The 27,996-nt window shown below is 42.8% G+C and overlaps 1 protein-coding gene and 1 long non-coding RNA gene across 6 annotated transcripts; one reads left to right on the top strand and one right to left on the bottom strand.

Annotated features, from left to right (window-relative positions):
* Positions 1 to 14: 14 nt before the first annotated feature.
* LOC114599714 (uncharacterized) lies at positions 15 to 7,380 on the top strand. 2 transcript variants are annotated; one of them, XR_003707356.2, is made up of 5 exons: positions 89 to 326; positions 425 to 710; positions 2,387 to 2,432; positions 5,007 to 5,101; positions 7,187 to 7,380. It is a non-coding gene; the product is annotated as an uncharacterized LOC114599714 (long non-coding RNA). The 2 variants fall into 2 exon arrangements; XR_003707354.2 differs by lacking the exon at positions 5,007 to 5,101 and having other exon boundaries at positions 15 to 326.
* Positions 2,947 to 27,996, bottom strand: SS18L1 (SS18L1 subunit of BAF chromatin remodeling complex). Of its 4 annotated transcripts, none has more exons than XM_028735377.2 (11): positions 27,247 to 27,996; positions 19,122 to 19,198; positions 18,352 to 18,436; positions 16,038 to 16,182; positions 14,854 to 15,051; positions 13,881 to 14,045; positions 13,277 to 13,378; positions 11,506 to 11,598; positions 10,057 to 10,176; positions 8,365 to 8,492; positions 2,947 to 7,582 (listed from the first exon to the last, which is right to left on the bottom strand). In XM_028735377.2, the coding sequence occupies exons 1-11, from the start codon at positions 27,313 to 27,315 to the stop codon at positions 7,556 to 7,558; spliced, it is 1,209 nt and encodes a 402-aa protein (XP_028591210.1). In that variant the 5' UTR covers positions 27,316 to 27,996; the 3' UTR covers positions 2,947 to 7,555. The 4 variants fall into 4 exon arrangements, with proteins under 4 accessions (XP_028591210.1, XP_028591211.1, XP_028591212.1 ...); XM_028735378.2 differs by having other exon boundaries at positions 27,524 to 27,996; XM_028735379.2 differs by lacking the exon at positions 13,277 to 13,378.

The following is a 27,996-nucleotide window of genomic DNA, read 5'->3' as shown; positions in this document are numbered from 1 at the left end:
GCCTGCTAGGGGCTGGAAGCGGCGGCCGCAGGGCTGCATGTGCGCCTGCGCACCTGCCGGGGCTGGCGGTTCAAACGTTGCGTAGCGCCGCTTCACTCCCCCTCCTTTTATTCACCGCAGACGTTTTCGAACGGGATTGGTGGGAAGGGTTCGCGGGAGGGTTGCGATTGGCTGATGTGGCGATAGAGGCGGGAGAAGCCGGAGTTGAATTGGCCGTTGGGCGGCGAGGAACAGGAGCCGCTCCTGAGGTAGTTCCACGTTTGGGCCTGTCAGTATTTTCTCCTGAAAAGGCTCTTTCGTCGCTTCGACGACCTACAGTTATGCAGGTGGAACTTCATAGGGCCATTAAATTGATAACTAATTTTTTTTTAATTTTTAACAAATGATATATTTATATCCCGCCTTTTCCCCTCATGGAACTCAGGGTGACTTACAACGTGAACTCCATGGTTCTATGAAATACAACCAAAACGGCACAGCACCAGCCCTTTCCATTTCATAGCAGCCATAGTTCCCAAGGACCTTTCATTAAAAGCAGCAGCAGCAGCCAGCTCACATGCCAACGGCAGAAGGACCCAAGGAGGGAGCCAGTCTGGCTTCTCTGGGGAGAGAATTCCAGAGTGGGAACAGCCACTGAGAAGGCCCCTTTGGCAGACACACTTTGACTTGTTACCATAAGCGTTGTATAAATATACCAGCAATGAACTTAGGTGAGTTATGAAACATAATGTAGCTAAAATGGCACCATATGACATACATGGCTAAAAGGCACCATTCACACAATCAGCAGGTATAAGCACAACCAGGGGAACCCTTGATATTCTGTTAATACAGGCATCCGCTCACTCACACAAGGGTCTGCATGTGCATAAGTGAAATCACATAAAGTGGGGAGTCCCCTAGGACTTGTCGATCAGAAGGTTGGCGGTTCGAATCCCCGCGACGGGGCAAGCTCCCGTTGCTCGGTCCAGCTCCTGCCAACCTAGCAGTTCGAAAGCACCTCAAAGTGCAAGTAGATAAATAGGTACCACTCCAGCGGGAAGGTGAATGGTGTTTCCGTGCACTGCTCTGCTTCGCCAGAAGCGGCTTAGTCAGGCTGGCCACATGACCCGGAAGCTCCCTCGGCCAATAAAACAAGATGAGCGCCGCAACCCCAGAGTCGGCCATGACTGGACCTAATGGTCAGGGGTCCCTTTACCTTTTACCCACTAAAAAGCATGTTAGGCAGGTAGGATGAGCAGCCTAAATAAAGTCCTGCTGTGCCTCTAGTCTCTTTGGGGCTTCGTCTGCCCTTAGGGACGTCCTCTTCAGGCTCTGGGGAGGGTCTCCTCTTGAGCCATGAGGACTCTGCAGCTGGTTATTTATTTCCTGGTTTCTATTTATTTCTCAGCGCCATGTATGTACATGGTCATGTGTGAATAGATCATACATAAGATTCCTGTATTGCAGGGGGTTGGACTAGATGACCCTTGGGATCCCTTCCAGCTCTACAGTTCTATGCTTCTGTAGATATGGGGGTACCTGCACTTGGCTCTACTAATTTCCAGTGTCTAATCTGAGAGGAGATATGGACACTGAATTCTGAACACGGCAAAGGTGCTGCTGGTTTGCAGTTTCCCCAGTTTGAATGTATTCAACCTGCACATGTGTCAATGATCAAAACTGCTTTTCATCAGTTTTGAGTCCAACTGTTTTGCCAATTACAGCCCAGTCTGGAAGAGGTATATCTAGCCTCAGTCACTCACACACTGGTTCAGATACAATAAACTACAGTGGTACCTTGGGTTAAGAACTTTATTTGTTCTGGAGGTCCATTCTTAACCTGAAACTGTTCTTAACCTGAGGTACCACTTTAGCTAATGGGGCCTCCCGCTGCCACCGTGCCACCACTGTGCGATTTCTGTTCTCATCCTGAATCAAAGTTCTTAACTCAAGGTACTATTTCTGGGTTAGCGGAGTCTGTAACCTGAAGCATCTGTAACCTGAAGCGTCTGTAACCCAAGGTACCACTGTACATTCAACCCATGCAAAGGTAAAAAGATTTCTGACTTTCGTCAGGCTTCTGACACCCACCTACATTTCTGCCTTATGGAATGCAAAAGACATTGTCACAATTCAATGACACATTCTTGCCATGCAAAGGCTTTGTGGAGGGCTTGAGAAAGGGCTTGTGAGAGAATGGCCTGGAAAGAGTCTCAAGGGCAACAGTTAACTCCCAGGCCTGAGGTTCTCTAACCTGGATTACACCATTATGAAGGCATTGCTCTCCAGCTCATCATTAGTTAAGGTCAGAATGGTGGTACCAGTGACAGGGCTTTTTCATTGGCTCCATAGTTGTGGAACACTCCTTAGAGAAATCAAACAAATTCTCTCTTACTGTTTTTAGACACTGCTGTGGATACCTTTTTGTTCCATCAGGCTTTCTATGAGGGGTAAGTATTCTTCTTTCTACGCTCACTGCTACATACTGTTTTAAAAACATTTTTTTGCTGGTGTATTTTCTGCTCTGCCTGTTCTTTACTACTGTTTTTATTGCTACTAGATATTATTTGGAAATATTTTATTCTGAAAGGCAGGGTATAAACAAATTAATTAATCTTAAATTCAAATTTATTAAATTGGATTCCAATGGCTTATTGGTAAATTACCCCCATTGTAGTGGATTGCCAATGAACCATTGGAATTCATGCGGCATTCTTTTAATTCTATGAACATAGCAGTTCTATGTTACTGTGTCATGCCTTCTAGTGAGATCATTGGCTAAATAGGAAACTAGAAAACCTGATCTTGAAACTCAAATGAGATTTGACATTTTGAAAACTGACATTAACACTTTTTCTCATGCAATGATCTTTACTTGAAATATTTCAGAATATAAATGAAGTGTGATTAATGTATTGTTTTCATTAAACCTGCAATTAAAAAAAGAACACACTTCAAACATGATTACAGCAGTCCTTTTAAAAGTCTTTTTATCATACGAAAAAGTACCATTACTTGGCTTCACAATCAATTCATTTTAACCTAAAACATGTCCAAACATTCTGTATTACAAAACAGAAAATATGATACAATTAATGAAAAAAGTCAAAATGCTGGCATCACCGTTTTGTTTCCACATCAATACATAAAAATGGACAACACATTAAATATTTTGTTATTAACAGTTAGAAATATTAACACTAAAAATCATGTATAAATTAGGAAATAATGTACAAACTATTTCCAAAGCGCTCTTTCAAATACAGTATATACACAACATTCAAGAAATTCTTAATGTAAGACATTTCCAACTGATGCGATGTTGCTGTTTTACTTGTTAAAATGCTTGTGGTCTTTAAAAAATGATTTTCAGCAATGCTAAAAACCATACGAGAAGCAGATGTCAAAGCTGGTAAGGAGCAATGCATTTTTTTCTGGCTATCAGTAAACTCTAATGTGAAGGTGACCATTGTTTATTCTAACACCTCGATGTTCCAGGCAGGCAATCCATTAGTGTTTCCCACTGCACTGGTGTGAACCTCTCCTGCATCAGCACAAACAGCCAAGTCGGTGACAAATACCAGGAACGTAGGAGACCCTGCAATGTAGTTGCCATGCAACAACTGCTGGAAATTTTGCAGTGGCTGTTGGCCAGGGTACACTGCACCAGGGGCTCATGGCTTCTTGCAAAGGCCTCTTTTGATTGCTCCCTCTGAACATAACCACTCATTGTTGTGTAGTTACATGGGTTGTGAGGGTTCCTCCTGCAGGCATGACAAAGCAGGCTAGGCAGAGAGTTATTGGCCATCACCCAAAAGTGCTACATGGCACTGGCAGAGTTGTAAATAGAGCCATCGCTGTGCTTAGTGCTATGAAGGGTTCAGAAAAAGGAAGACAGAAATGACAATATAGACAAAAATTCTTCTTGATGAACAACTATACAAATGTTGATTTGTTTGCTTTGGGCCTGTGTGGCTTTGTATTTTCACTGACTGCTTGTTAGCAATGCTAGGTATATTGGAGTTCCCCTCCCCCCTATTGCTGCCTTTAAAATTATTAAATAGTTTTCATTTATACCTTTATATGCTCTTAATTTATTTTTAGTGGAATAAAAATTCCTAAATACATTTTGCAGAAGGGTAGATCTTGAGCAGCACTTTCTAGCAGCACTTTCCCTGACCCTCATACATATATAAATTGTCCTTCTATTTGTACAGTATTCTCATAGATCATTGGATCATTTTTTAAATAAATAGTAATATTGATATTTTTTGGGTCCAGTGTCTATTTTCTGGAGGTCCGTGTTTTTGAAAATTGGTATCTCAACACAAAATCTAAACCATCTAGATGTTTATAATATAATAAGTGATATAATATACTATAGTCTTAAATTGAGTAAACTTGTGTACTCAAATTCATCTTAGATTATTTATCTAAAAAAAATCCCACCACTTTTTGAGAAATCCTGTAGTTTTGAACAACAAACTGAACATCTTGCCAATCTTTTACAGTTTAAATGTTTCAGAAGCTTTAAGTTTGGTTTATTTATGTTTAAACTGTATGTTGGGCAGCACTTGCATTCAGAGCTGAGTGGCATCTGACCCAAGGTATCATAGGGAAAGGGCTGTGTGGCTCCCTTTTCTGTACGCAGAAGGGAAAGGCTGTGCCAGAAAGTAGGAAGCGTGGGTGCCCCTCAGATACGCACCCCTCAGAAATCATGGGGATGAGCAGTACTAGCTGAGGCAACTGAAGGAGAGGTGTGGAACTTGTAGCCCTCTAAATGCTACAAGGCCGCTGGGTTATAAGGATTTTACAGAGCAGTTTGTCCCTCCTGGAGTGATGATCTCCCTTAACCTACTATCCTGTATTGTCTTAGACACTGTCAGGCTGTACAGGAGCTTTGAGGACTGAGCTTTATAACTGATAAAAGGGGCAGGCAAGATTTGTGAAGGAGCCCTGCAAAGATGAGGGGACCAAAGACCTACTGACTTCCTTTCCCTCTCTTTTCTGCCCTCCCCAAGTAGGGATCCATGTGATACTGCATGCCTGGTGTGTACCTGCTCTCTCATTCCCAGCAGGTGATCAGCATAAGAAACCCAGTGTGACCAAAAGACACACCGTGAGCAATCATTTTTATAGCAACAGTGCCTTTTAAATGCTACAATGTTTTCTGTAGTTCCTAACAATGCAGGATCCAGTCAGTTAAATATAATAAACAGTCCGTGAATATATCTGATCACTGGAAACAGAGTTTCCAAACTGCTACTGAAGCCAAAATACCAAGGAAGAGCTATCGTACTTAGAGTAGACCCACTGAAATACATAGACTTAAGTTAGGCATGACTATCATTTTGATTGATTGATTGAAGCAAATGATATTCTGCCCCTCGTTAAAAAAATGTCCAGGCAGATAATAAGGTTAAAAATACAAAAATCAAAACATTAAATTGCAATATATCAATTAGTCTAAATTCGCTCATCAAAATATTGCCATTGTAATATATAGGTCAACGATCTTATTACAGAATAAAGTCTTCAGTTAACTTGTCCATTGATTTCTATTGGTCTACTCAAGTATGTAGTTGAATGCAGCCCTTAAGTCTGTAACCTGATTTTGTTTATGGCTATATTTCTTGGTGGAAGGCTGAGTAAGTGGAAGGATCAGAAAATGAACTGGCAGCTAATCAGCTGCATGGGAAACATGCACTATCTCTAAAGTGCATGCTACAGTTACTTTGTAGTAAAGTCTGGATGGTCATTTATGCTTCTCAACAACTTGTGTGGATATGAAGCTATATTGACTTTTGACAGACTGAATCTTGGAGTTTGTTTTACCTACAGCTTGGATAACAAGATTAAAATGGTACTAGTGAATTTTTGCTTTGGCAGATAGAGGATCCAGATCCAACTAGAGTTAAGCTGAGTTTGGTCCCACTGATTTCAAGCACACACTCACTGCTCTCCCAGTGAAATCAATGGAATTTTAAAGTGCTTCGCTTTGGCTGCATTTCATCATCCTACTGGCTAAATTTGTTCCGCAGTACATTTTATTATAAATGGTCATACTGCAGATATTTAAATCAGGTGTAAGTCTTTATGGTAGCCGTCCTAAGCACACTCAATTGGAAATAAAACCCCACTGAATTGTTAATGAATGAATCATAGAACTTTGTTTTTACAAGAATCCCATTTTATGCCAAAGGCAGCTATACTGGGTCTTCTGCACAGTGGTAACTATTTTGGCACTGAGTACACACTATATCCTGCAGTAAATTAGTTATGTGAGGGAAATTCATTTTCTTTACATACTTGCCACCTGAAGGAAGGAAGGTTCCTTGTAGGGACACTCAGTAGAGAAAGGCAAATCTCTTCCCAGAATCAGGCAGCCCCATAGCAATGGAAGCACAGCTCTTCTGTTGCCCTTCATTATTAGTCCAGGAGCCTGTAATGGCTTTGCCTTCTTGATAAGGCACCTATTTTCCAAGCAATGCAACAGATAGACGTATACAAGAGATGCAAGTCTCATGAAGCAACTTGCAGACTTGTTTTTGCTACAGGACACCACAAATGTCCCTTATGTTGATGTCATCACCTGGGCCAGGATGCATAAAAATGTGTCCTAGTACATGAATTCCCCAAGAACATTATACAATAGGTACAGAAGGAATCAATCTTTTCCTTTCCCAGATTCCAGATTCCTCGGCCACACACTAACTGAACGCATGGCTGAAATAGAGTAGTCTTCTCTGGTGGTTTAGTATAAATTCAGTGGCACTACTGCCCACATTTCAGCAGTTAAATGCTTCTTTGGTATTGACCTGCTATGGGATATAAGGGCATCTTCCCATAACAGGGCCAGTTCCCAAGTCAGCAATAAACCCCAATCACAAATAGTTGGTGGAAAGGTGACTTAAATAGGCCCTACTTACTGCTGTACTAATTTGTTGTTTCACTTTGAAAGTATCTAGCAAATCAAACTCATGCCCATAAATTTCATTATTTGCAGTTCAGAATAAAAACCAAGAAAATGCAATAAAATGAGCCTATCCCAATACCATCAAATTAGGATCTATTGATTTCAGAGGATAGTAGATACAAAATAATCTGCAGCACATCCAGGCTGTTTCACCTTGAAAACAATGCTAAGAGCAGTTACATGAGCAGAGCACGAAAAACTTAATTATATGTGTTTGATGTATTACAGAATATTGTAGCCTTGTAGATGACGAAGAAGAAAAATAGCTGGGTGTGATGTGGATACTGATGTTCAAGTAACCTCTAAAGCTAGACATCAAGTGAGGATGGGGGCAAGAGAAGGAAGAACCTTTGCATTGTATCAACATACAGTATTATACACAGCACCAAATCATACCAAACCATTAAAGCATTGCCTTGTTACCAGTAGTGCACTGCTTCATATCCAGCATGAAATGAATACTATTTCACAGACAAATGCTCCTTTGTGCTAAGGGGGTTAACCAACATATTACGATTAATCAAAAACTGCCCGTACATCCAAGTTCAAAAGACGGACATAAATATTGAAACAAATCTGACACAGGTGCTTGTCCTTTTATTGCTGATAGTTTCCATACTGGCTCTGTTAAAAATAAGAGAGAGAAAGAGAAATTAACACAGTCATTTCTACAGACACATAGGCCCGGTTCACATGCAACACTAAACCAAACTATGGCTCACCATGAGTGAGTGCAATACTCAGGAAAAATTGGGCCTTTTGCTCCTCCTCAGCTTTTGCTGCTGTCATGCTATCTGGAGCTAAGCTTAAAATTACGTCCACACCAGGCCACATGGTTTGTCCTCCAAACAAACTACATTTTTTTCTTGGCTTATGGATCATGATTTGTTTAGGGGAGACAAACCATGAGCACAGGTTCAGACACACTCAGTTGTGTGGCAGCACCAGGAGCTAGGGAGGAGCAAAGCAGTCACAATTTTCTCCTTGTGTACTAGCATGCTTACTTATTTATGCTAAGCTCATTCGGACAGCATCTGCTTTGTAAGGTCCAAGTTCAATCCCCAGCATCTCCAGATAGAGCTGGGAGAAGCTCCTGTCTGAAACCCTGGAAAGCCGCAGGCATTCAGTGTTGGCAGCGCTGAACAACATGGGCCAATGGTCTTGCTACATAAGGCACCTTCCTGTGTGTAGCACAGCACCTTGTAACAATAGCACCTTGAATTGGGACCAGTAGCATGTTGGAAGGCAGCGCAAGTTCCATGTGGTTAAAGTAATGTGATTCTAGCAGGATGACCCGTTTAACAACCTGACCCACCACCACATTTTGACTAGCTGCAGCTTCCAACCTGCTTTCAAGGGTAGCCATATATAGAGTGCATTACAGTAATCTAAATGGGAAGATTTACCTGCTCATAGCCGTAAGGCCTCTGTTGCTGTGCAGATGGTCCTGTCTGTGAAGCTCTGTAGCTTCCATACTGTTGCCCCTGACCCTGTTGGTAACTGGAGTACTGTGATGAGGCTCCTTGGGCTGGACCTGGGAATATAACAGCAAAAGTCTTGTCAGGAGTTCAAGAGTAGGTTGCATCATGTCCTTAAAAGCCTGGCAGCAGAAGAATATAAACATAATTTTGATACATGCATAGTAGACTACATACTTAAATTTCTCCTTCTGAGTTTGTTTGCATATTTGTTTATATCCCACTTTTTAAATTGACAGAGCAGCTACAATAATTTAACCAATAATTTCATAAAGGTAATCTAACTATAATTTCAGAAACAAGGCAGCAACAATTAAAAATAAAAACAAGCACAACATATAACAACCAGCACGGCTCTTTAACTGAAAGTTGACTGACATAGGAAAGTTTTCACTGGCCATTTAAAAGTTAACAAAGCTGAGGCCATAATAGTAGTAGTAGTAGTAGTAGTAGTAATAGCAACTCTGTCTCTACGACCAAGCAATCTTATTTACCCAGACAGCAGGCTTGTGAAGCTGATTTTCACCCCCAGGCTGATTCTGTTATGTATGAAACCTGCTTTTATAGTGATAATAGACTGACAGGAGGAGAACTGTATCTATATTTTGTTGGATTTCAAAGGTTCCAAGGCAGTACTTACTTTTGCATTTAGTTTTGGTGCTTTTCTTATGGTAATGACTAATAAAAACTTGACAGCAAGGATGATATCCCTGAACTTACAATTAGGCTCAGAAGACAGTTGCAGACACAGGTCTTATTTGCATTACTGTCCACTCCTTTGCATGTTGACTCAGAAGTAAGTCCCACTATATCAACAAATCTTACCCTTAGGTAAGTGAGCATGGGACACTTCTGTGGTTCTTTTTGAATCAACAGGCTACTATAAAGAAAACCTGGGGTGGTTAGAGAATTGGATTTATACTGGAGAGACAAGTGTTCAAATCCCATTCAGCTACAAAGCCAGACTCTCCCCACAACCTCTCTCTCAGCCCAACCTGCCTTGCAGGATTGTTGTGAGGATGGAAGGGGTTGGGACTACAAATGCTGCCCTGAACTCCTGGAATAAGGGAAGACTAATATCCGAAGGACTATTGTATTTAAATATTTTGTTGGAAGCCACCCAGAGTGGCTGGAAAAACCCAGCCAGATGGGCGGGGTATAAATAAATTATTATTATTATTATTATTATCATTATTATTATTATTATTATTATTATTATTATTTAGAATAAGAAACCAGGAAGAAAGAACTTTTAATAAAGACTGGGGAAAGTTTGTTGAATATTTGAAAAATTATTCGCTAGCAGGGTTAACATAAAATGAACAGTAAAGCTAAATAAAGGAAATTCTTAGCGAAAAATTAATAATTAAGGAATTAATTTGGATATGCAGCAGTAAAGACAAAACGGAAGGATCCACAGAGAGAGGGGGAGGGGAGGTTGATTTGATATGAATTTTTAGTTTTGTTAAAGAATTTGCATGTTTTGTTGTAAAATTCAAAAAGGATAAATTTTAAAAAGAGAGAGAAGGAGAAAGAAAGAAAGAAAGAAAGAAAGGGCACACAGTTGCGCAGAATCAAGCTACAAAGTAGAGCAAAGCAAGGCAATACACATTTTCTCACCATATCCTTGCTGCTGTCCTGGATAGCTCTGTTGATTTGGGTATTGCTGCTGTGAATACGTTTGCTGTTGTACAGTTCCCTGTTGGTATCCCGCCTGCTGCTGGCTATACTGGGAATTCCCTAAAGACAGAATATCAATAGGGTTGATTTGCAAGGTAACCAGCACCCTAGATCCACATAGGTTTCAATGGCATACTCTAAATCTTCCATGGATGCAGCCAGTTTGAGAGAAGCTTATCCATAAAAGGCAGGCATCACTTCCAAGCACTAATCTGTGTGAAAGGGTGAGTAATGTGCCACTGTATTCACACCAGTTCTCAATAAGAAATGGTGCCTGCCAATGCAATTACTCCAGCTCATGCGTCAGTTCCTTCATATGGCTACACTCACAGGGTTGCATATGGCACAGAGAAGTGTGTGAAGTATCCCTAGGTGCCTGTTTTTGCAGGGCTCACACAATACAGATTTCTAGGATCAGAGGGAGCTTTTCAGTCACCTGCACCACTGAGCATGCATATAAGTAGCCTGTGTAGAAACTTTAAAAAATAGAAATTCAGATACTTCAAGACTTGTACTTAAAAAAAGTTCTAGTTTGCCATGAAAGAAGGGGTTGTAGACAACACTGTGCAAGGTTTCCTTCCCTCCAGAAGCAGACGAGTATACATAGGTGTAGTTTGGGCACTTAATGCTTAAAGATTGGAGGTATGTGGCTGGACTCAACAGCTGATTAACTGTTCAGTCCCATCCATCTAATCTTAAGGCTGCTTCAGAGCATGCAAATAGACATGACATGTTTTGCATGCTAAAGGTCCCAGGTTCAATGACTGGTATCTCCAGGAAGGACTAAGAAAGACCTCTGTCTGAAACACTGCTAGTCAGTATGGTTACTAATAAGCTAGATGAAGCAATGGTATAATGGAGGTTCCTTTATTCAGAGCAAGCTGGGGGTAGTGGGCATTTTGTTGCTTACACTAACATAAGCACTGCAACACTCTCCCCTTAAGTCTGAAGCCCCTCTCTGGGACATGGGGTGTACTATAAGAGAAGAGGGCCAATTCATTGCCCTGCTTAATGGACCAAAGAACCTTGCAGCTGGGCCTTTGTTGTCCCCAACATTAGAAGTCAGTTGCTGCTGGCAGTTTCCTGGTAGGCACTTACCTTCAGCCCAGGGATTGGGAACCTATAGCACACCAAATGTTATTTGACTACAACTCCCATCAGCCCTGGCCAGTGATCAGGAAGAATGGGAGATGTAGTTCAGGAACATGGAGGGCCACAGGTTCCCTATCCCTACTATACCTATTACCTAGATGGCAGCTGGCATCTTCTTAGAGGAAGACGGAACAGCTATATCTTTGTATTGCTAGCAGCAGTAAAGCACTGTGTGTGTGTATGTACACCCAACATCTGATGTGTTCTACAAGAACTGCTTCCATAACGTCTTCTTACCTCCTTCATAGTAGTGCTGTGTAGAATCTTCAAATGATCTGTCATAGCTTTGTTCAGAATAAGATGACTGCTGGTACGCATAATCACCGTGACCTATGACAAAAAGAAAGGTACACAAGGAATGGATATTTTAAAAATTGATTGTGCATTTTTCAGATGCATGACAATTTCAAACTTGTATTACTATCAGCTGAGTTATGGCTCCTGCCAAATGTGTGATGTAGTGCACAGAATTCTGTTGACAGAACTACTCCCCTTGCAGAACTACAAGTCCCATTAGGATGGGTAGTTAACACCTGCAGTGTAAATATGACTGAAGTGCAGCCCACACCTGGATTAAACAAAAAACTTGGGGAGAAAGATAGCAGCACTTAAATCTCTAAAAAAGAGATGTGCAAAGGTTCAAACTCTGTTTTTATTTTTCTAAATTTTGGAGTTGTAAGGTTTATATCCCATGAGAAACAGTTTCCCTTGAAACACTTCAAAGACAAAGGACATAGGGTTTTCTTTCCAACTGCCTTCCTAGGTTTTTCTTTGGATACATTTCGCAGCTGTTTGACCCCTCTTGCTGCCTAGTTCTGTTCAGAGAGCCCACTGCCAAGAAGAAGAGTTTGGATTTGATATCCCGCTTTATCACTACCCTAAGGAGTCTCAAAGCGGCTAACATTCTCCTTTCCCTTCCTCCCCCACAACAAACACTCTGTGAGGTGAGTGGGGCTGAGAGACTTCAGAGAAGCGTGACTAGCCCAAGGTCACCCAGCAGCTGCATGTGGAGGAGTGGAGACGCGAACCTGGTTCACCAGATTACTAGTCGACCGCTCTTAACCATTACACCACACTGGCAATCCTGGTGCGCCTTAACCCTCCTACTTGCTGACACTGCTGGTTCACCTGGCCCATCTAGTTCAGCATCCTGTTCTCACAGTGGCCAACCAGATGCACATCAGAAGCCTGCAAACATGACCAGAGTGCAACAGCCACTGGTATTCAGAAACATTACTTCTTCTGACAGTGGAGGTAGAGCTAGTAGCCATTTATAGCCTTATCCTTCTTGAATTCGTCTAATCCTTTATAAAAAGCCATCCAAGTTGGTGGCTATTACTGCCTCTTATGGAAGCAAATTTCACAGTTTAACTATGTGCTGTGGGAAGATGTATTTGTTTTTGTCTCCTAAATCCTCCCAACATTCAACTTCACTGGATGTCTACGAGTTCTAGTGTTAAGGGGGTGGGGGGACAATTTGCTCTAGTCACTTTCTCCATGCAATGCATAATTTTATACACTTCTATCATGTTGCCTCTTTTCTCTAAATTAAAAAGTCCCAATCGTTGTTACTTGCCTCATAGGGGAGTTTCTCCATCCCCTTGATCATTTTGGTTGCCATTTCACCATGTGAATGGTGGTCCTTATTGGCACTGAATCCTGATCCACCCTGCATATTTTCTTTCTGCCTTTTGTGGTCTGGGTTCTTTGCTGATATAACCCTGTCCAAACTTACCTCTTTTCCCTTGGTTCAACTATGCCACCTACAAACTAGTTTGCCTACCACCACCCACCCACCCACCCACCCAACCCCTGGCACAGTGATCTCAGGCCTACTTGCTTGAAAATAAAGCTCCAATAAATATCGTAAGGTCTTATTTTCAGGTAAAGGCTTGGGAGCATTTGTGTGGATTGGCCTCCGTCTTTCAATTCCATTCCTGGGTGCCAGAAGCCTTCTGCAGGTCAACGGCATTATGGAACCATGTTCCCCAATACTCAGCAAAATTACCATCGGGATAATATTGCTGGTTCATGGGCTCTGATGAACCTTGTCCATGACTGTATTGTTCACTGTAGTATTCCTCCTGGCCCATGTACTGCTGAGAGGAACCTACAAAGCAGAGTGAGAGTACCGTTGTCAGTCTACAGTGAGATCAAAGGTGGATAACTGAAACAACCTCTTTAAAGGGAGTAATACCCTATCTGCCTGAATTGTAAGTCTGTTCTATACAGAGGAGGTTCTGTCCTAGCACTGTGGGCTTCAAGTCTTGCCTCTGCTGTGAAATTCAGTGTGAGAAACTGAGTTCTGTTAGGACCATAGCACTGGAAGGTTGTTTTGGTTCACTCATCCTGTGCCATTTTTGGGATCACACCCTCCCCAACTGCTCTTTGCCCTGCAAATACAAAACTACAGTGATGTGGGAAGAAGCATTAACCCTGATTCTCCAGTGCTACTTTCCACACCTGAGGTAGGCCACTCAGCAGTTGAATTTGCTGTTTAAAAAGACCCAGCTCACATCCAACCATGGATCTTCCATCTCATACGTTCATGCCCTTGGAACACACGCAACACTGCGGAGCTATACAGTTCTGAGTCCTTGGTTCTTAATTACCTTGCTGTGAAGGTCGGTAAGGGCCCATTGGCCGTTGGCCCATCATGCTGTTGCCTTGGTTACTCTGACTCATCATGGCAATGGAAGACTGCCCTTGGTAGTGTTGGCTCCCTGCTTGCGCAGAGTTGTAATGTGACGTTGCCGCTTGCTGGTGCATCATGGACACTGCAACACACACACACACATTTTACATTCTCAAATTCTCTACACAGTGCTCCACCACCACCACTGTAGCCTGAGTAGAATAAACTTCAATTTAAGAAATATATATTGCAACTGTACTTAAGTATAATATGTGAAATAACTGCATATGTTTACAGTGGTACCTCGGGTTAAGAACTTAATTCGTTCTGGGGGTCTGTTCTTAACCTGAAACTGTTCTTAACCTGAACCACTTTAGCTAATGGGGCCTCCTGCTGCCGCTGCTGCACGATTGCTGTTCTCATCCTGAAGCAAAGTTCTTAACCCATGGTAATATTTCTGGGTTAGTGGAGTCTGTAACCTGAAGCGTATGTAACCCGAGGTACCACTGTACCTCCATCTCAATTTCCCGGCCTTTCATCTATTTTTAGAATATAAGCCACCTGGAGCAGGGACCTATCCTCTCTTTTTAAAGTATTTTGTTGATGCTAAAATGTAAGGAATCATAGGGTTGGCTGGGAGATCCCAAGGGTCATCTAGTCCAACCCCCTGCAATGCAGGACCCTCAACTGAAGCATCCATGGCAGATGGCAATTCAACCTCTGCTTAAAAACCTTCAATGAAGGAGAGCCCACAACCTCCCAAGGGAGTTCATTCCACTCCCTTCTCTGAAGGAGGCTTCAGAGATATTTGGAGCTCTTCAACAGCCCTGCTCTGAACCTGATTCCTGCCACTGCCCACCTCCCCAGGTCTGACCCTGTTATAAGTGGTCACAAGAGCCCCATGGCATATCTATCTAACAACAAAAAAGGCCAAACCAAGCCAACCATACCAGGATTGGACTGCATGTTGATATTTGTTCGTGAGACGTAGTTGCCTATTGATCCCTGGCCTTGCATTGGTACATTCTGAGATGCAGGCACTGTATGGCTATAGCCGGTTCCGGTTCCGTGGCTACTGACAGTCATGCTCAGGGAAGTCGTGGGCATGGTATTCTGGCCTGACTGTTGCATAGACACGTGATTGGGACCTAGCAGAAAGCAAAGAAGGAAACAAGGGGCGGCAGTGAATATTGATGTTGAATCCTGTTCAGATTTTGCCTTCCTTCACTCTCAAGTTGCCACTATCTTCTAAGCTTCCTGCATCTCTGCTGCAGAAACTGTGCAGCCAGGAAGCTCAAAAAACTATGCTCACATTATGCAACTTTATATCTCCCAGTTCTTTTTAGATTCAAAATATGGACTTTGAAGGATTGGAATCCCCCCCCCCCCCGTGTCAGATTTGGGAATGGTTTGGAGTTTGGGAATGACATCCAGTGAGGAACCTAAAATTGCCACAGATATATAGGACAGAAGGAAGAAATACTTGGGTGGGGTTGAGAGGGAAGAGAAGGTGAGCAGGGAACCGCATGGGATGTATAAAGTCAGGGGTAGACAACACTGAGCCTAACAATACCTAGAGGATCCCCAAGTTCTCAATCTCTGGACAGGGGGCCTACAATTCTAGGTATGCTTACTTTGGGAAAAGGATACATCAGTACAGTGGGACTTAATTCTAAGTAAATTGCGCAGGAACAGGCTGCATGAGACCTTAAAACAATTGGGCCTTTTGAGTGGAGAAAAGTGAAAGACCTTTTCTTCTGTGCCACATTTACATGCTCCCTCCTGGGCTCCCTTCACCCTTCAAAATGCTTGAAATTAGATCACTGGTGACAGAGCGAGAATTTGATGCTGGCAACCAGTGCTTTTTATGCTACCCACAAAAGCCAACATACGCTCAAGAACTTGAACAGCACCCACCTCAGTGTTCATGGATCAATTCCTCCTATAGGAAATCCATTGTTGCAGAATGCTAGTGGCAACTGTATGAAGAATTGTAACCGATTTGTGTGCATATTTAAGCCCGTGCCGAGGTTTTCCACATGCCCGAGAGGCTAGTTAAACAGCCATAAAAGGCTCCTTTAGAAGCACGTTCGGCATTTGCGATGCAGTTGCCAGGCAACCATGGAAAGCTCACCATTGCTGATCTGACTCTGCATGAGGGAGGGAGGCGGAAGGCCTGTCCCGATTGCATCACTGAGGTTGCTCTGTGCATGAAGAGACTGGTTGGATGCGCTCTGATTCATTCCTCCCGGACCGAGGTTCATGTTTTGCGTCGGTGGCTGCAGATGGCAAGAAGGAGAAAGAAAGAAAAAATTCAGCAAGAGGGATTTGTTATAGGAATAAGCTATGAGAGGTGGGGATCCAACAGAATTCCTGCCATTATTTATTATTATTAGACATGATTAATAATGAATCAACGCAGGAATAAGACTTTTCAGTAATGAAAAAATCAACAGCAATGATAATTACATATACGATCACCTCCTTCATCTAAGCAGACCGTGATGAAACAGTTTTTTGGTTTGTGTGGGAAATTATACGACTCTTGGATAAAAAGCACTGATATTTACAAAAGATTAACATCAGGTTTGGAGGTTAACACTGGAGTATGGAGATACATGAAAATATGTCAGATAATGGCAGCTCTGCTATTTTGTAATCCATTTTAATTACCAGACAGTTAATTAGAAAACAGTGAAACAAGTGCATGTACGCACACACAAAGCCCGAGCCTGTCACATTTAATTCCTAGATGAGCACTTCCAAAACAACATAAAATGTAGTTTAGTATCTTGAACATTTTGAAATATTCCAATTTTAACTTCACAAATGCAAACAATATATATTAGCTAAATAAATTCTGTGTCTGGTTTTCCTGTGCAGGTAAAGCTTCCTTTGAAGTCTATAGAGAATTTGTGCTGGGTCATTGAAGGGACATAGTCAACATTTTTATATGTCTAAAACCAACCTTGACCTGGGCCAGTTTCATAACATGCATGTACATATCCTATGTTATTCAAGACACCTCTTTTCCTTTGGTCTTTAAGGACATAAGGAGACCCACAAACTACAGTTGTACACCATTGCGCTGTATCTAGACTTTTGGAATTCTTTGCTCAAAACAATTCATTGTTTTAAATAGCTGTATTATATAGGCTTTTGTACATGCTGCCATAGGATCTTTTGGGATAAATGGCAGTCTAAATATAAAATAAAAATATTAAGGGGAAGGAGCAGCAGCAGAGGCCAAGAACTTTACTAGATAGCAAAATAAGGCAACTCTCCCAATTGCATGTCTGCATCCTGTACACATGTACACATCAACACATACACCCCACCCAACTAGGAATGAAGTCTTATCACCCATTCATCATCTAGCTCAGTATTGCCAACTTCCACCTGGGAGATGGTATGCCCTTTTAAAGAGCCTTCTCCAGGGCAGGGAGATATTTTGCTGGAGGAGTTTTCCTACTCTGTTGCCACAGGGGTCAAGCTTCTTACCCACCCTTCTCTCCCAACCAGCATAGAGCAAGCAAGAAGGAAGAAGAAATAACTAGACTAGGGATGGGAATTTTTTCATCCTGAGGTCCACATTTTCTTCTGAGCAGCCTTGTAGGGGTCACATGCTATTGATGGTCAGGACTGGAAGCAAAAGTGGGTTGAGAAACAAATGTAAATTTGACCTTTCTACAGTACCTCATTTCAACATACATTCAGCCCCCGCCCACCTGTCAGCTGGAGGGCCTGAGGTTCCCTACCTCTGTAGTATACAGTTGCAATATCAGAATAAGGCTTGCTGCATCTCTGCAACATCACTTCCCCACAACTCTTGAAAAGACGAAAAGCCACCCTCTCCAGGTAAGGTAGTGTCCAATTTTGTAACAAGGTACTGGAGTTCAGGCCTGTCTAGAAATCACATACTGGAAGCCCTTCTCTACAGCAGACTGGGCTAGGTGAATTCTAGAAAATACCACTTCAGACTGCCTTGGAGGGGTGGTAGCATTTGTATCATTTCCACATGCAAAAAACAACAACCCTTTGCTAATTAAACAACCTACATTACTTAGCTTTTCAGGGATAAAGGTTTTTTTCAGCCCCCTTCCTTGCAAGGAGTACTTTTTGTTGTTATTTTAACAATTCAGAGGAAATTCTTAAATGCAATTCCCCACCTACAGTCCAGCATGGCACAGTCCGCTCCAGCTCTTCCACCCCAAGACTCTACCACTTCATGTGCAGACCAGTCCCCAGATATGTGCAGGCTAGCAATAAGGAAATTCACTTTCTATAACCATGGTATTGACCCTAAAATATGTGCAGTGGGAAATCAGCTCCAGGCATGCCCACATTGGGTTTGTGCTCATGCTGGCAGCATTGTTTATTTCCTCACAAAAAGCATATATTTAGCTGCAAGTACTGGATTTCATTCAATCTCGTCAGTCAGAACTTACAGCAGGAAGCAAGGACTGCATATTCTGGTTCGAGTCTGCTATTGTTGCCAAGTAGACCAAGTTTCTGTGCAAAATTTGTTGATATCTGTAAGCAAAGGAACATGACGTTATCTTAAGGAAGTAAAGCTGGTTAGAAAAACACCTTTTCTTCTCTGGAGTGGCTATGTGCATCTGATCTAACTCACCTTTGCAAGCTCAGCAAAACACAGGTTTTGTCTAGCAACAGGAGTCAAGAGTTAACATTCACCTGTTTATGCATGCAATGTCATCCTGCCCAGGCCATGTTCAAGATCTTGTTAGTAGCATAAATTTTTGAACTATTTGAGACCTGGTTACCTGAAATACCACTTGGCCCCTGCTCAAACCTGCAACGTCACTTAGATCATCTGGGGAAATCCTGTCAGTGACATTGCACCCTACAGAATATCACAGGTCAAACCCAAAACCAGACATTTTCCACTACTGCCCTTGCACTATGGGATGCCCTTCCCTGTGATATAGATGAAGCACAATCCATCAGCTCCTTCATACATGTTTTAAAGATATATCTTTTTACCCAGGCTTTCCTTGGCCCATAAGTTTAGACCCTATTATAACTAGATTCCTGTTTTTATGTTGCTTTTCTGTTTTTATGATACTGGTCTATTTTTATGTGGTGTTTCTGCATACTGCTTAGCTGTTTTTAAACATAAAGCAGTTTAGAAAGGCTTTTAAATGAATAAAACAATAAACACATATATTTCAACACAACAACAAAAAATCATACTCACTGAGTACATTCTGCTGTTTTGCCCTTGCTTTGATAGTCCATAATACACTGTATTAGATGATGGTTTTCATCCAACATCTGAATTAAAAAACAGAATATAAAAGATCAAGATATGACTGACTGAAACATAGTCAGGGACCTTGCACATTCCCTCCTTTGTTTAGCTAAAACTTTCTGTAGTCTTCTTTTTCCTTGCACGCTCTTTATGCATGTGCATTAATCATCATTAAAAGTAGATAAAGCAAGGTGAAAGAAGCGGGGAGAATGTTATTTATGATTAATATCAATACAGCACCCCACCATTATGGAAATTAATATCTGAAGTTGACTTATACAGAATTAGACCACTGGCTGGTACTGCCTACTCGAGGGCTCATAACCCTTTTTAGGTCTGTGAACAGATTTGGATTTTTTAGCTAGAGTGGGGCACACCACTCCTGGATCAGCCTCTCCATCCCCTTGCAGGTAAAACCCTCTGTGCACACTTTGGTTTTCCATGGGGTCTGGGTAAAAGCTGAATCCAGTAGAATTAATCTGAGCCTTGAAAAACACATAGATCAGTGAAGAGGCCCTGCTGCATGATCAACCCTTTTATTCTGGAGAGGAACCCTTTTGGTTTACTAAGACTATTTCTTTTGTTGCATCTATTTTCTTTATTTCAACAATTTATATACCGCTTAGCAGCATGGTTTCTAAACTGTGTACAATGAGTTTACAAAAGATAAACACTTATTAAAATTAACCAAACCAAATTTTGACCAAACTGCGGGAGGCAGTGGAAGATAGGAGTGCCTGCCGTGCTCTGGTCCATGGGGTCACGAAGTGTCGGACACAACTAAACGACTAAACAACAACAACAACAAAATTAACCATGGAATCAGAAACTCAAAATACTTGCTAAAATAATAATTGAGAAGTTTGAAGTTCACTGGGGGCCGGGGTCTGATTTCTGCTAGAAGGACGTTCCACAGAATTGGGCCCACAATACCGAACACACAGTTCCCGGTGGATGGAAGCCATGCATTAAATCCTATTCCACGGTAGAAGCATCCAAGCTGGTGATGGTGGTCTAAGAAGCAGGGATGCAGAACTCGGCCTGAAATCTGCATCAGTGACTAGATTGAAGCAGCAGACGAAAGGAGAGCAGGAAGATCCTCAATCCATTCTCCCTCCTTGGAGACGTTTCCATTCAGAAGGGGGATTTTGTGCAGCCACGCACCAGTGAAATGGCATTTAGGAGAAAATCAAAAGCGATGATTGACTGAACTATGCCTTTGGCTAAATTCTAGAACAAGCCTTTCTGTTTCTAGGGAACACGGCTGGGGAAAAGCATAAAGGAATGGAGCAAAAGATCCTGCCCACCCCCCCAGTCGCCAATTTAATTCATGTGGAAGAAGGTTGAAGTCCTGAAATAATTTCAGTGCTGCTTTTTGTTGTTGTTGTTGTTGTTAAAAAATGACACAGCCACGGACTGCATCCCTTTGCCTAGGTTTTCGTAGCATTTCACATTTGTATTTTAATCAGTGCAAAGGAACTGGAGGAAGCACAAACATTTCTTTAGTGTATTTATTTCCAGTTTGTTCCGGTTTCTACCCCAAAAGCTACAGAAAAATATATATAAATGCCCTATATAGCATTTCAAAATGTTCAGTCTAAGAAATGGAATATAAAATTGGGGGTGGGGGATGTAGATAAAGGGACAGGCAAACTCGTTCTTAGCGAAGGGCCATAGGCTCAGTGGCAGAGCATTTGCTTTGCATTGTTGTTTATTTGTTCCCCGCACATCAGACTGGGTTGCCCCAGCCACTCTGGGCAGCTTCCAACATAATATGAAAACACAAATGTGACATCAAACATTAAAAACTTCCCTATACAGGGCTGCCTTCAGATCTCTTTTAAAAGTCATATGCAGAAGGTTGCTGGCTCAATCCCTGGCATCTCCAGGTAGGGCTAAAAGTGAGCCTTGCCTGAAACCCTGGAGAGTCACTGCCAGACAGTGTGGGCAATGCTAAGCTGGATGGACCAATGGTCTGACTCAGTGTGTCTGGTGGTCCCCCAAAAGTTCTCTGGGGCAAGGTAAACTGGGACACAAGAATGACAAAACACTGCCTTGCTCAGCCAGGGGACACCAGGGCAGGCAACTTGTTCATTCCTACCACAATGGCCTGGAAAATGCATCCGTTTGAATTTATCTCCTGCAAATGCATAGCTGCCGTGCACTTCCAAAGGAAACAGTAAAGTGCTGTACTTGGAAATGTGGTTGTGTGTTGTGGTCAAATCCTGCTCTCCGTTCCTGGTATTTAGGGGCTTAGCCCTTGCACACAAATTCTGTGGGGCTGGGGCTGGGGCTGGGGAGGACAGTGTGTCTCTGCAATGCTAGCTGCAGGTTTTATGGGTGGGGCTTGGTCAAGACACCCTGAGTAGTGCCACCCCATCCTCACAGCTGCTTTCTCCCCATTTGCTTGATCTGTCCCATTGGGCACAATCTGCAACTTCCCAAGAGAGGGCAAAGTGAGATGAAGTAAGATAAATAAAACATAATGGCTGTCGGGGGCTTAGGGAAGTTGTTCAAATTTTTCCATATACAACACAGGCCCAACTGTGGCTCCCAGAAGAGACTGCAGGTATCCAATCTTTGAGGCTCTTTCCCATGGCTCTATGGCAGATGTGAGGAACCTTTGAGCTGACCTGAGCTCAGCTTCCTCAGTGGCTCAGGCAGGACATCTGATTTGCATTACCAGGTTCAACCACTGGCATCTCCCAGCAGGCCCTGGAATGTCAGTCGTTTGAAACCCTGGTATGTCACTGCTAGTCAATATAGGCAATAGTGAAAAAGATGGACCAACTATCTGATAGTGGAAGGGAGCTTCCTATGTCCCTGGGAATGTGGCATACAGATATTTGATCAAATCAAAAAGCAAATTATGCCAGGGGTGGAGGAACAGGAAGTAAATGAGAGATTGGGCAAGGGGTTACAGAGACCTGTGGGCAACATTAATGGGATCATGCCATTCAAACATTTTGGTCAGCCTACCTCTAGCCTTCCGTACACTTTGCCACTCCCAACTTCCCTTGGTCTCAGCCAGCATGACCAATGGTCAGGAATGATGGGCGTTGGAGTATAACAGCATCTGGTCGGTCACATATCCCCCATTCCTGCTTTTTAAGGGGTAACTAATAATGTATGCCAGGGATGGGGAGCCTGATGTATTCCAGATGTTGTTGGACACTTCCCATTCACCTCAACCAGCATGGCCCCTGGCCAGGAATGATGGGAGCTGTAGTCCAACAGGAGATGGATGGAAATGGGTCTCTACCAGCACCATAAACTAGGTTGTTTTAAAAGGTATTGGATGTGTTTGGGGGTCAGGGTGTTCCATGATAACTAGCTCTCTCTTTCAACTCACTTCTGCCTTTTTTTCACCCCTGAAATTATTCCTGGGCACCTGAGGGGCTTATAATAGCACAACATCTGTAACAGCAGAGTATTCAAGATGCACCTCATACGCACGTCAGAAGTGGGGAACCTGCGGCTCTTCCAAATGTTCCCAGCACCTTCATTATACACCTTTAGGCACCAGGTGAAAACGTTCATCTTCAACCAGGCCTTTGGCTGACTAACATCCTATACCCTTTTAAATGTGTTTGTTCCTACAGTATTGTCTGTTTTGAGTTTTTATCTTTTGAACCACCCTGAGATCTCCAGAGGAAGGGTGATACACAAGTTTAATCAATTAAAAATAAATTTTAAAAGGGGAAACTAGATGGTTATCATTATCTGATCTGTTCCTGAATTAGGTCTTGGGGAGGAAAGCAGGTGCTTCCAGAGGGATTTCTTTCCAAGAAAGACGGAATTTGCGTAAAAAGAAATAAGAGGGGAGAGAGTCCATTTCTTTGTGCAAGGAAGGCCTATGTGTGAAAGACTACCCCAAAGCAATATGTTTGTAAGCCACCCTTTACCATGCAAACAACTTTGAGAACTCTTTGTTGGACAGTCGTTCACCAATAAAGTGGCTATAGACATGATCCAGCCACAGCTAGACTGTCACACTGAAATCTGGACTAAACCTCATGCAACCTCCGGGCATAGGGCAGTATATAAATTCAGTAAATAATAATAATAATGCAAATAATTGTCACTTTGCTTATATTTATTACATATAATGCTGGAGTATTATTTTTGTTTGTTATGATGATATGTATTTTTGTGTTTTTATATTGTAAACCACCCTGCAATCCTCAGATGAAGGGCAGCATAGAAATTTAATAAATATATTAATAATAATAGAATTAAATTTCTATGCAGCCCTTCATCTAAGTATCACAAGGTTGTTGTTATTACTACAGTGGCATTAAGAATCAGAATAGCATGGAGATGATCTATAATAGTAAACAAGGGGGTGTGGCCGAAACTCTAGAAGGGCTTTAGCTTAGTGTCGTGGCATCTGCCTTGCATGCAGGAAATCTCTGGTTCAATCCTCAGCATTTCCAAGTAGCACTGGGAATGCCCCTGAATGCCTGAAACCTTGGAGAGCTGCTGCCAATCAGTGTAGAAAATGCTTAGATAGAGGGACCAGTGGTCTGACTCCACCTGCCTTATCTCAAGTCAGACAATTTGCCCTTTAGCCCAGTATTGTCTGCTTTCACTTCCTGTGGTTCTCCAGGGTCTCAGACAGGGGTCTTTTGAATCACCTAGAATCACAGAGTTGGAAGGGACCCTGAGGGCCTACCACTCACTTGTTCTTCCTCTTGCTTCAAACACAGCTGAAGAAACATCATCATTATTATTATTAATTATTATTATTATCAACCTCACTTGCAAGCCTGAGCTCATTCTGAGCTTTGGCCAACCTGACATTCACCCTGCAACTGTTGGCTACTCATGTATACTCCTCCTTTGTGATTTTCCCTTTCTTCCATTTCTTATACGTGCCCTTCTTAAATCCCAGCTCATCTGTAAGCTCCTTATGCAGTCACACTGTTTCTTTAGAATGGCCTGCACCTGTGCCTTCAATATTTCACCTTTAAGAAACTCCCATCCATCTAGGACTCTCTTCTCTTTGAGTATTACTGGCCATGGGATCTCACTCAGTAGTTCCTTGAGCTTTCTGCAACCAGCCTTCCTAAAGTCCAGAATACATGTCCTGATTCTTTTAAACATAGAGATTCGATGCATGTTTACTACTACCACTAAGCTATGGTCTCTCCCCGACAAGCTGTGGTTTTTTGCTTTATTATTACTACTAGTACTACTACTACTAATAATAATAATAAACAAGCTGAAAGGCTGCACTGTAACACAGAGAAGATTATATAGATTCCTATGGGATCACCTCAAAACCAGTATCAAATCATAGGTCACCTATGCGTACACAGATGTTCTGGTGGTTTCACTGTCATGCTGTGTAACCATCACAAAGATATGCCTTGGATCAATGTTTTTGTAGTGCTGACAAGCACCGGATCTATGATTTTTTTTTTACCTTTTTTACTGAGTAGTCTACCACTGAAAGATTTAATTTGAAAGTTCTTGGGGATCCCTGTGGCAAAAGCATGCAAATTCAGGAAGATTTGTTTTAGTTCTGCTGGATCCATTTTTTTACCCAGTCCCCACGGAAAAGCAGTAGTTCTTGCATTCACTGATCCTCCGGTTTTCTGTCTGACTCAGAAATGGGTGTGGGGAGAGAAGCAATCTGAGGGGGGTGTGCCTATCACACTTTGAGAGAAAGTTCCCACTCTGCCCACAGAGTCCCAAAAGGTTGGCAACATCTGATGGCAGTCAATAAACCTATCAGTAGTACCTTCAAACACAGTGATAATGTATGTATCCCTGAATACAAGATGCTAATAGCAACCACCTTCATGCTCTGCTTGGCCTTAAACTAGTGATAATCCCGTGAACGCCAAATTAAGCATAAATAACGCCAACCAGGATTAATTAGCTCTCAGTCTTGGATTTAAATGTACAGTAGCAAGGAATCCAAATAAGCAAACAATTTCCACGAAATGCTTTGACAAAATGATTGCAAAAGAGTTGCAGTGCAAACGATAAGGGCTCACTTTTATATGAAGCACGCATCACAAAATGCCTACACCTTTTCCCACACATCGTGTTAAAAGCCCAAATTAAAAACATTTTCAGAACTGTAATATTCAGAATATTTTATTTGAGTTGTTTGAGTTCTATTTCACAGTATTACACCAGCCTACCAAACAGCTTTGTCAACTAAGCTCTGGTATAATCCAGTACCAACAAGCAACCTGTAAGAAAAGCCAACACAGGGCATGTTTTAATATTTTGTTAGAAGCTACCGAGAATAGCTGAGGAAACCCAGCCAGATGGGTGGGGTATTATTATTATTATTATTACTATTATTATTAAGCTGAGAGTGAAGGATGTGAAAGACCCATTTATTTCATTAAGATAGTGACACGTGTATTGAGATCTGTTTGCTGACTGTAAACTCCTTGGGGCAGGGATTGATATGGGGAAGGGCCATAACTCAGTGGAAGAACATCTGCTTTGCATGCAGAAGGTCCCAGCTTCAGTCCTCAGCATCCCCAAGCAGAACTGGGAAGGACCCCAGTTTAAAATCCTGGAGAGCAGCTGCCAGTCAGTGTAGACAATACTGGACTCGATGGATCAATGATCTGACTCCGTATAAGGCAGCTTCCTATGTTCCTATATAAAACACTATAGTACTAGATAAACAATCATCTCTCCCATGGAAGTCAATGTGACTTGCAGCCAAATGTTTACTCAGAAGTCAAATCACTTGCTTTGCTTCCTAGACTTGGAACTGTAGCCTTAAGTGTTTAACTTTGGCTATTTTTGTCCTACCCATATTGAGAGGGCAGGAGGTTCCTAACCTGCCTAATGTACACTTCCAGATCTACACCTGCTAGGATGAGTTTTTAAACAAGCTATTTTGCAAGACAGCGTTGTCTATGTGCAGCAGATTTGTGCTCCAACACCTCCTTCTTGCATTTTCCATCATCACTGACAAACAGGCTGTTATCAGATCTTTAATCCTCCTTGGCTTCTTCCAAGACCCTGGGCTAAGACTCCTGAACAATTGCTACAGTAAAGCTAGGAGCGTGCCCGCTTCCAAGGATAGAGGGAGGCTGACAGGCAGGCACTGGAAATAGCGTATTGTTTAAGCGTTAACAGATCTATTACTCATTATTGACATCTCCACACCTCTCCTATTATTTACAGCCCCTTCCCTGGGAAAGGGAGGCAGGGGGAGAACTTGGATGGTACGTTCCCCTGCCTCTCTCCCTCTCAGGGCTTTCTCCTCTTCAGAAAGCGGCATTGCAAACTTGTACACAGGGGAACACCTGCCTTGTTTTCCTTACAAAGGTTGCAATTCTGCTCCCATTTAGAAATGAATCAATGAAAATGCCCGAACCTCCCTCCATCAAGCATTTAAGATTTTGCCTTTGAATCTGCAACGTTGCTGCTTTTCAGAGGATCTTACAGAATCGTTCCATGCCAAACACTTGACATCAATACACATTTTCTTTTAAAATAATAATAGTAATAAAAAAAGAGGAAGCCTTAAGACGAAAAGCAGCGATAATCCAGTGTCACACTTCCTTAAGGTCCCCTTTAAAACCATGACGAGCCTTCCAAAACGAACAGGAAAATACAAAGATAAAGACGTACGGCCACAAATAGGCAGATTTCTCTTTCTGTGCTAAAAACGCTGCTATGCTGTCATATATAACACACAACAGTCTGTTTGCACTTTGGGCTATTTTCTGCAACGTACGCAGCAATGGAAGTATTTCCAAGCACGAAGATCCAGCAAGGAAAATATACCCGTCTCATTTTGCAACATTCTCCCTCGGCTCCTTTGATCCTTTCCATCTTTCCCCCCTCTCCCTTTGCCATCATCTGAACACCTTTGCTTTGTTCCGCCTCCTCCTTCTCTTCTACAGCGGTCCATCTTTCCAAGCCCTTGCAAATTCACTACTTAGCGGGAGCATCTTATAAAATTACCCTTCCCCCTCCCCACTCCCTACGATGGAGACTTGCACACACACTGACACACACACACGCTTGTCTATATTAAAGCATGCTCTTAATTCCACCCCCCCTCCCCCGGTTCTTTTTCTGTTACCTTCTGGATAGTTTGCTGGGTGACCTCTCCTTTGCCTCTTGGGCGAGCAGAAGCAAAGGCAACCGACATGGTGGGATGGTCTTTTTTAAAAAGATGTGTCAGATAATATAGTGGTTCCCAGGATGTAATAATATTGTTATTATCTAGCTGCTATTGCCGTGCACGGGCACAGCATTCGCCGCAGTGCATGAGGAGGGGAGCCAGAGCAGATGGTACAATCTGCGCCTTGCAATGAGCCAGGGGCATTGCACCAAGAACCTTCGTGCACCCCCTTTACCTGGACGCTCCTACTCCCAATGCAAGGCGGAGAGCCAGCTGCCGAGGCTTGGTGGTGGAGGAGGCAGCAAAGCCACCTGAGCTGCTCCGCTCACCCCCCCCCTTCCTCCAAATCCAGCTCCGTCCCCTCCTCCCCCTTTGCAATGCACATGGTGCATCCCTGCTGCTGGGTTTCCTGTCGCAAGCGAATAGCATCTCTTCCCTGTCTTGGCCAACAGGAGCATCTCGGTGCGCCAAGTGCGTAGGGAAAGGAGGCCGCGGTACGCCAAGTGCGTGAGGGCGGCAGGTGGAGAGGCGGAGAGAGGAGCAGTCGTCGAGCTCGCGCGTACGTCGTGTGCGCAGCGCCGCTCGGCTCGCCGGCCACCCGCGCGCTTACCTCACCTCCGCTGTTTGCGTACCAAAGCGCTCGGCTTAAACTGAGGGGCGGGGCGGCGGCTTACTCGACCAATCGCGTCGCCGCTCTGCGTCGGCCAA

This window comes from Podarcis muralis, chromosome 5 (assembly GCF_964188315.1).
Source record: "Podarcis muralis chromosome 5, rPodMur119.hap1.1, whole genome shotgun sequence".
NCBI lineage: Eukaryota > Metazoa > Chordata > Lepidosauria > Squamata > Lacertidae > Podarcis > Podarcis muralis.
This window is presented reverse-complemented; position numbering and strand designations above follow the sequence as displayed.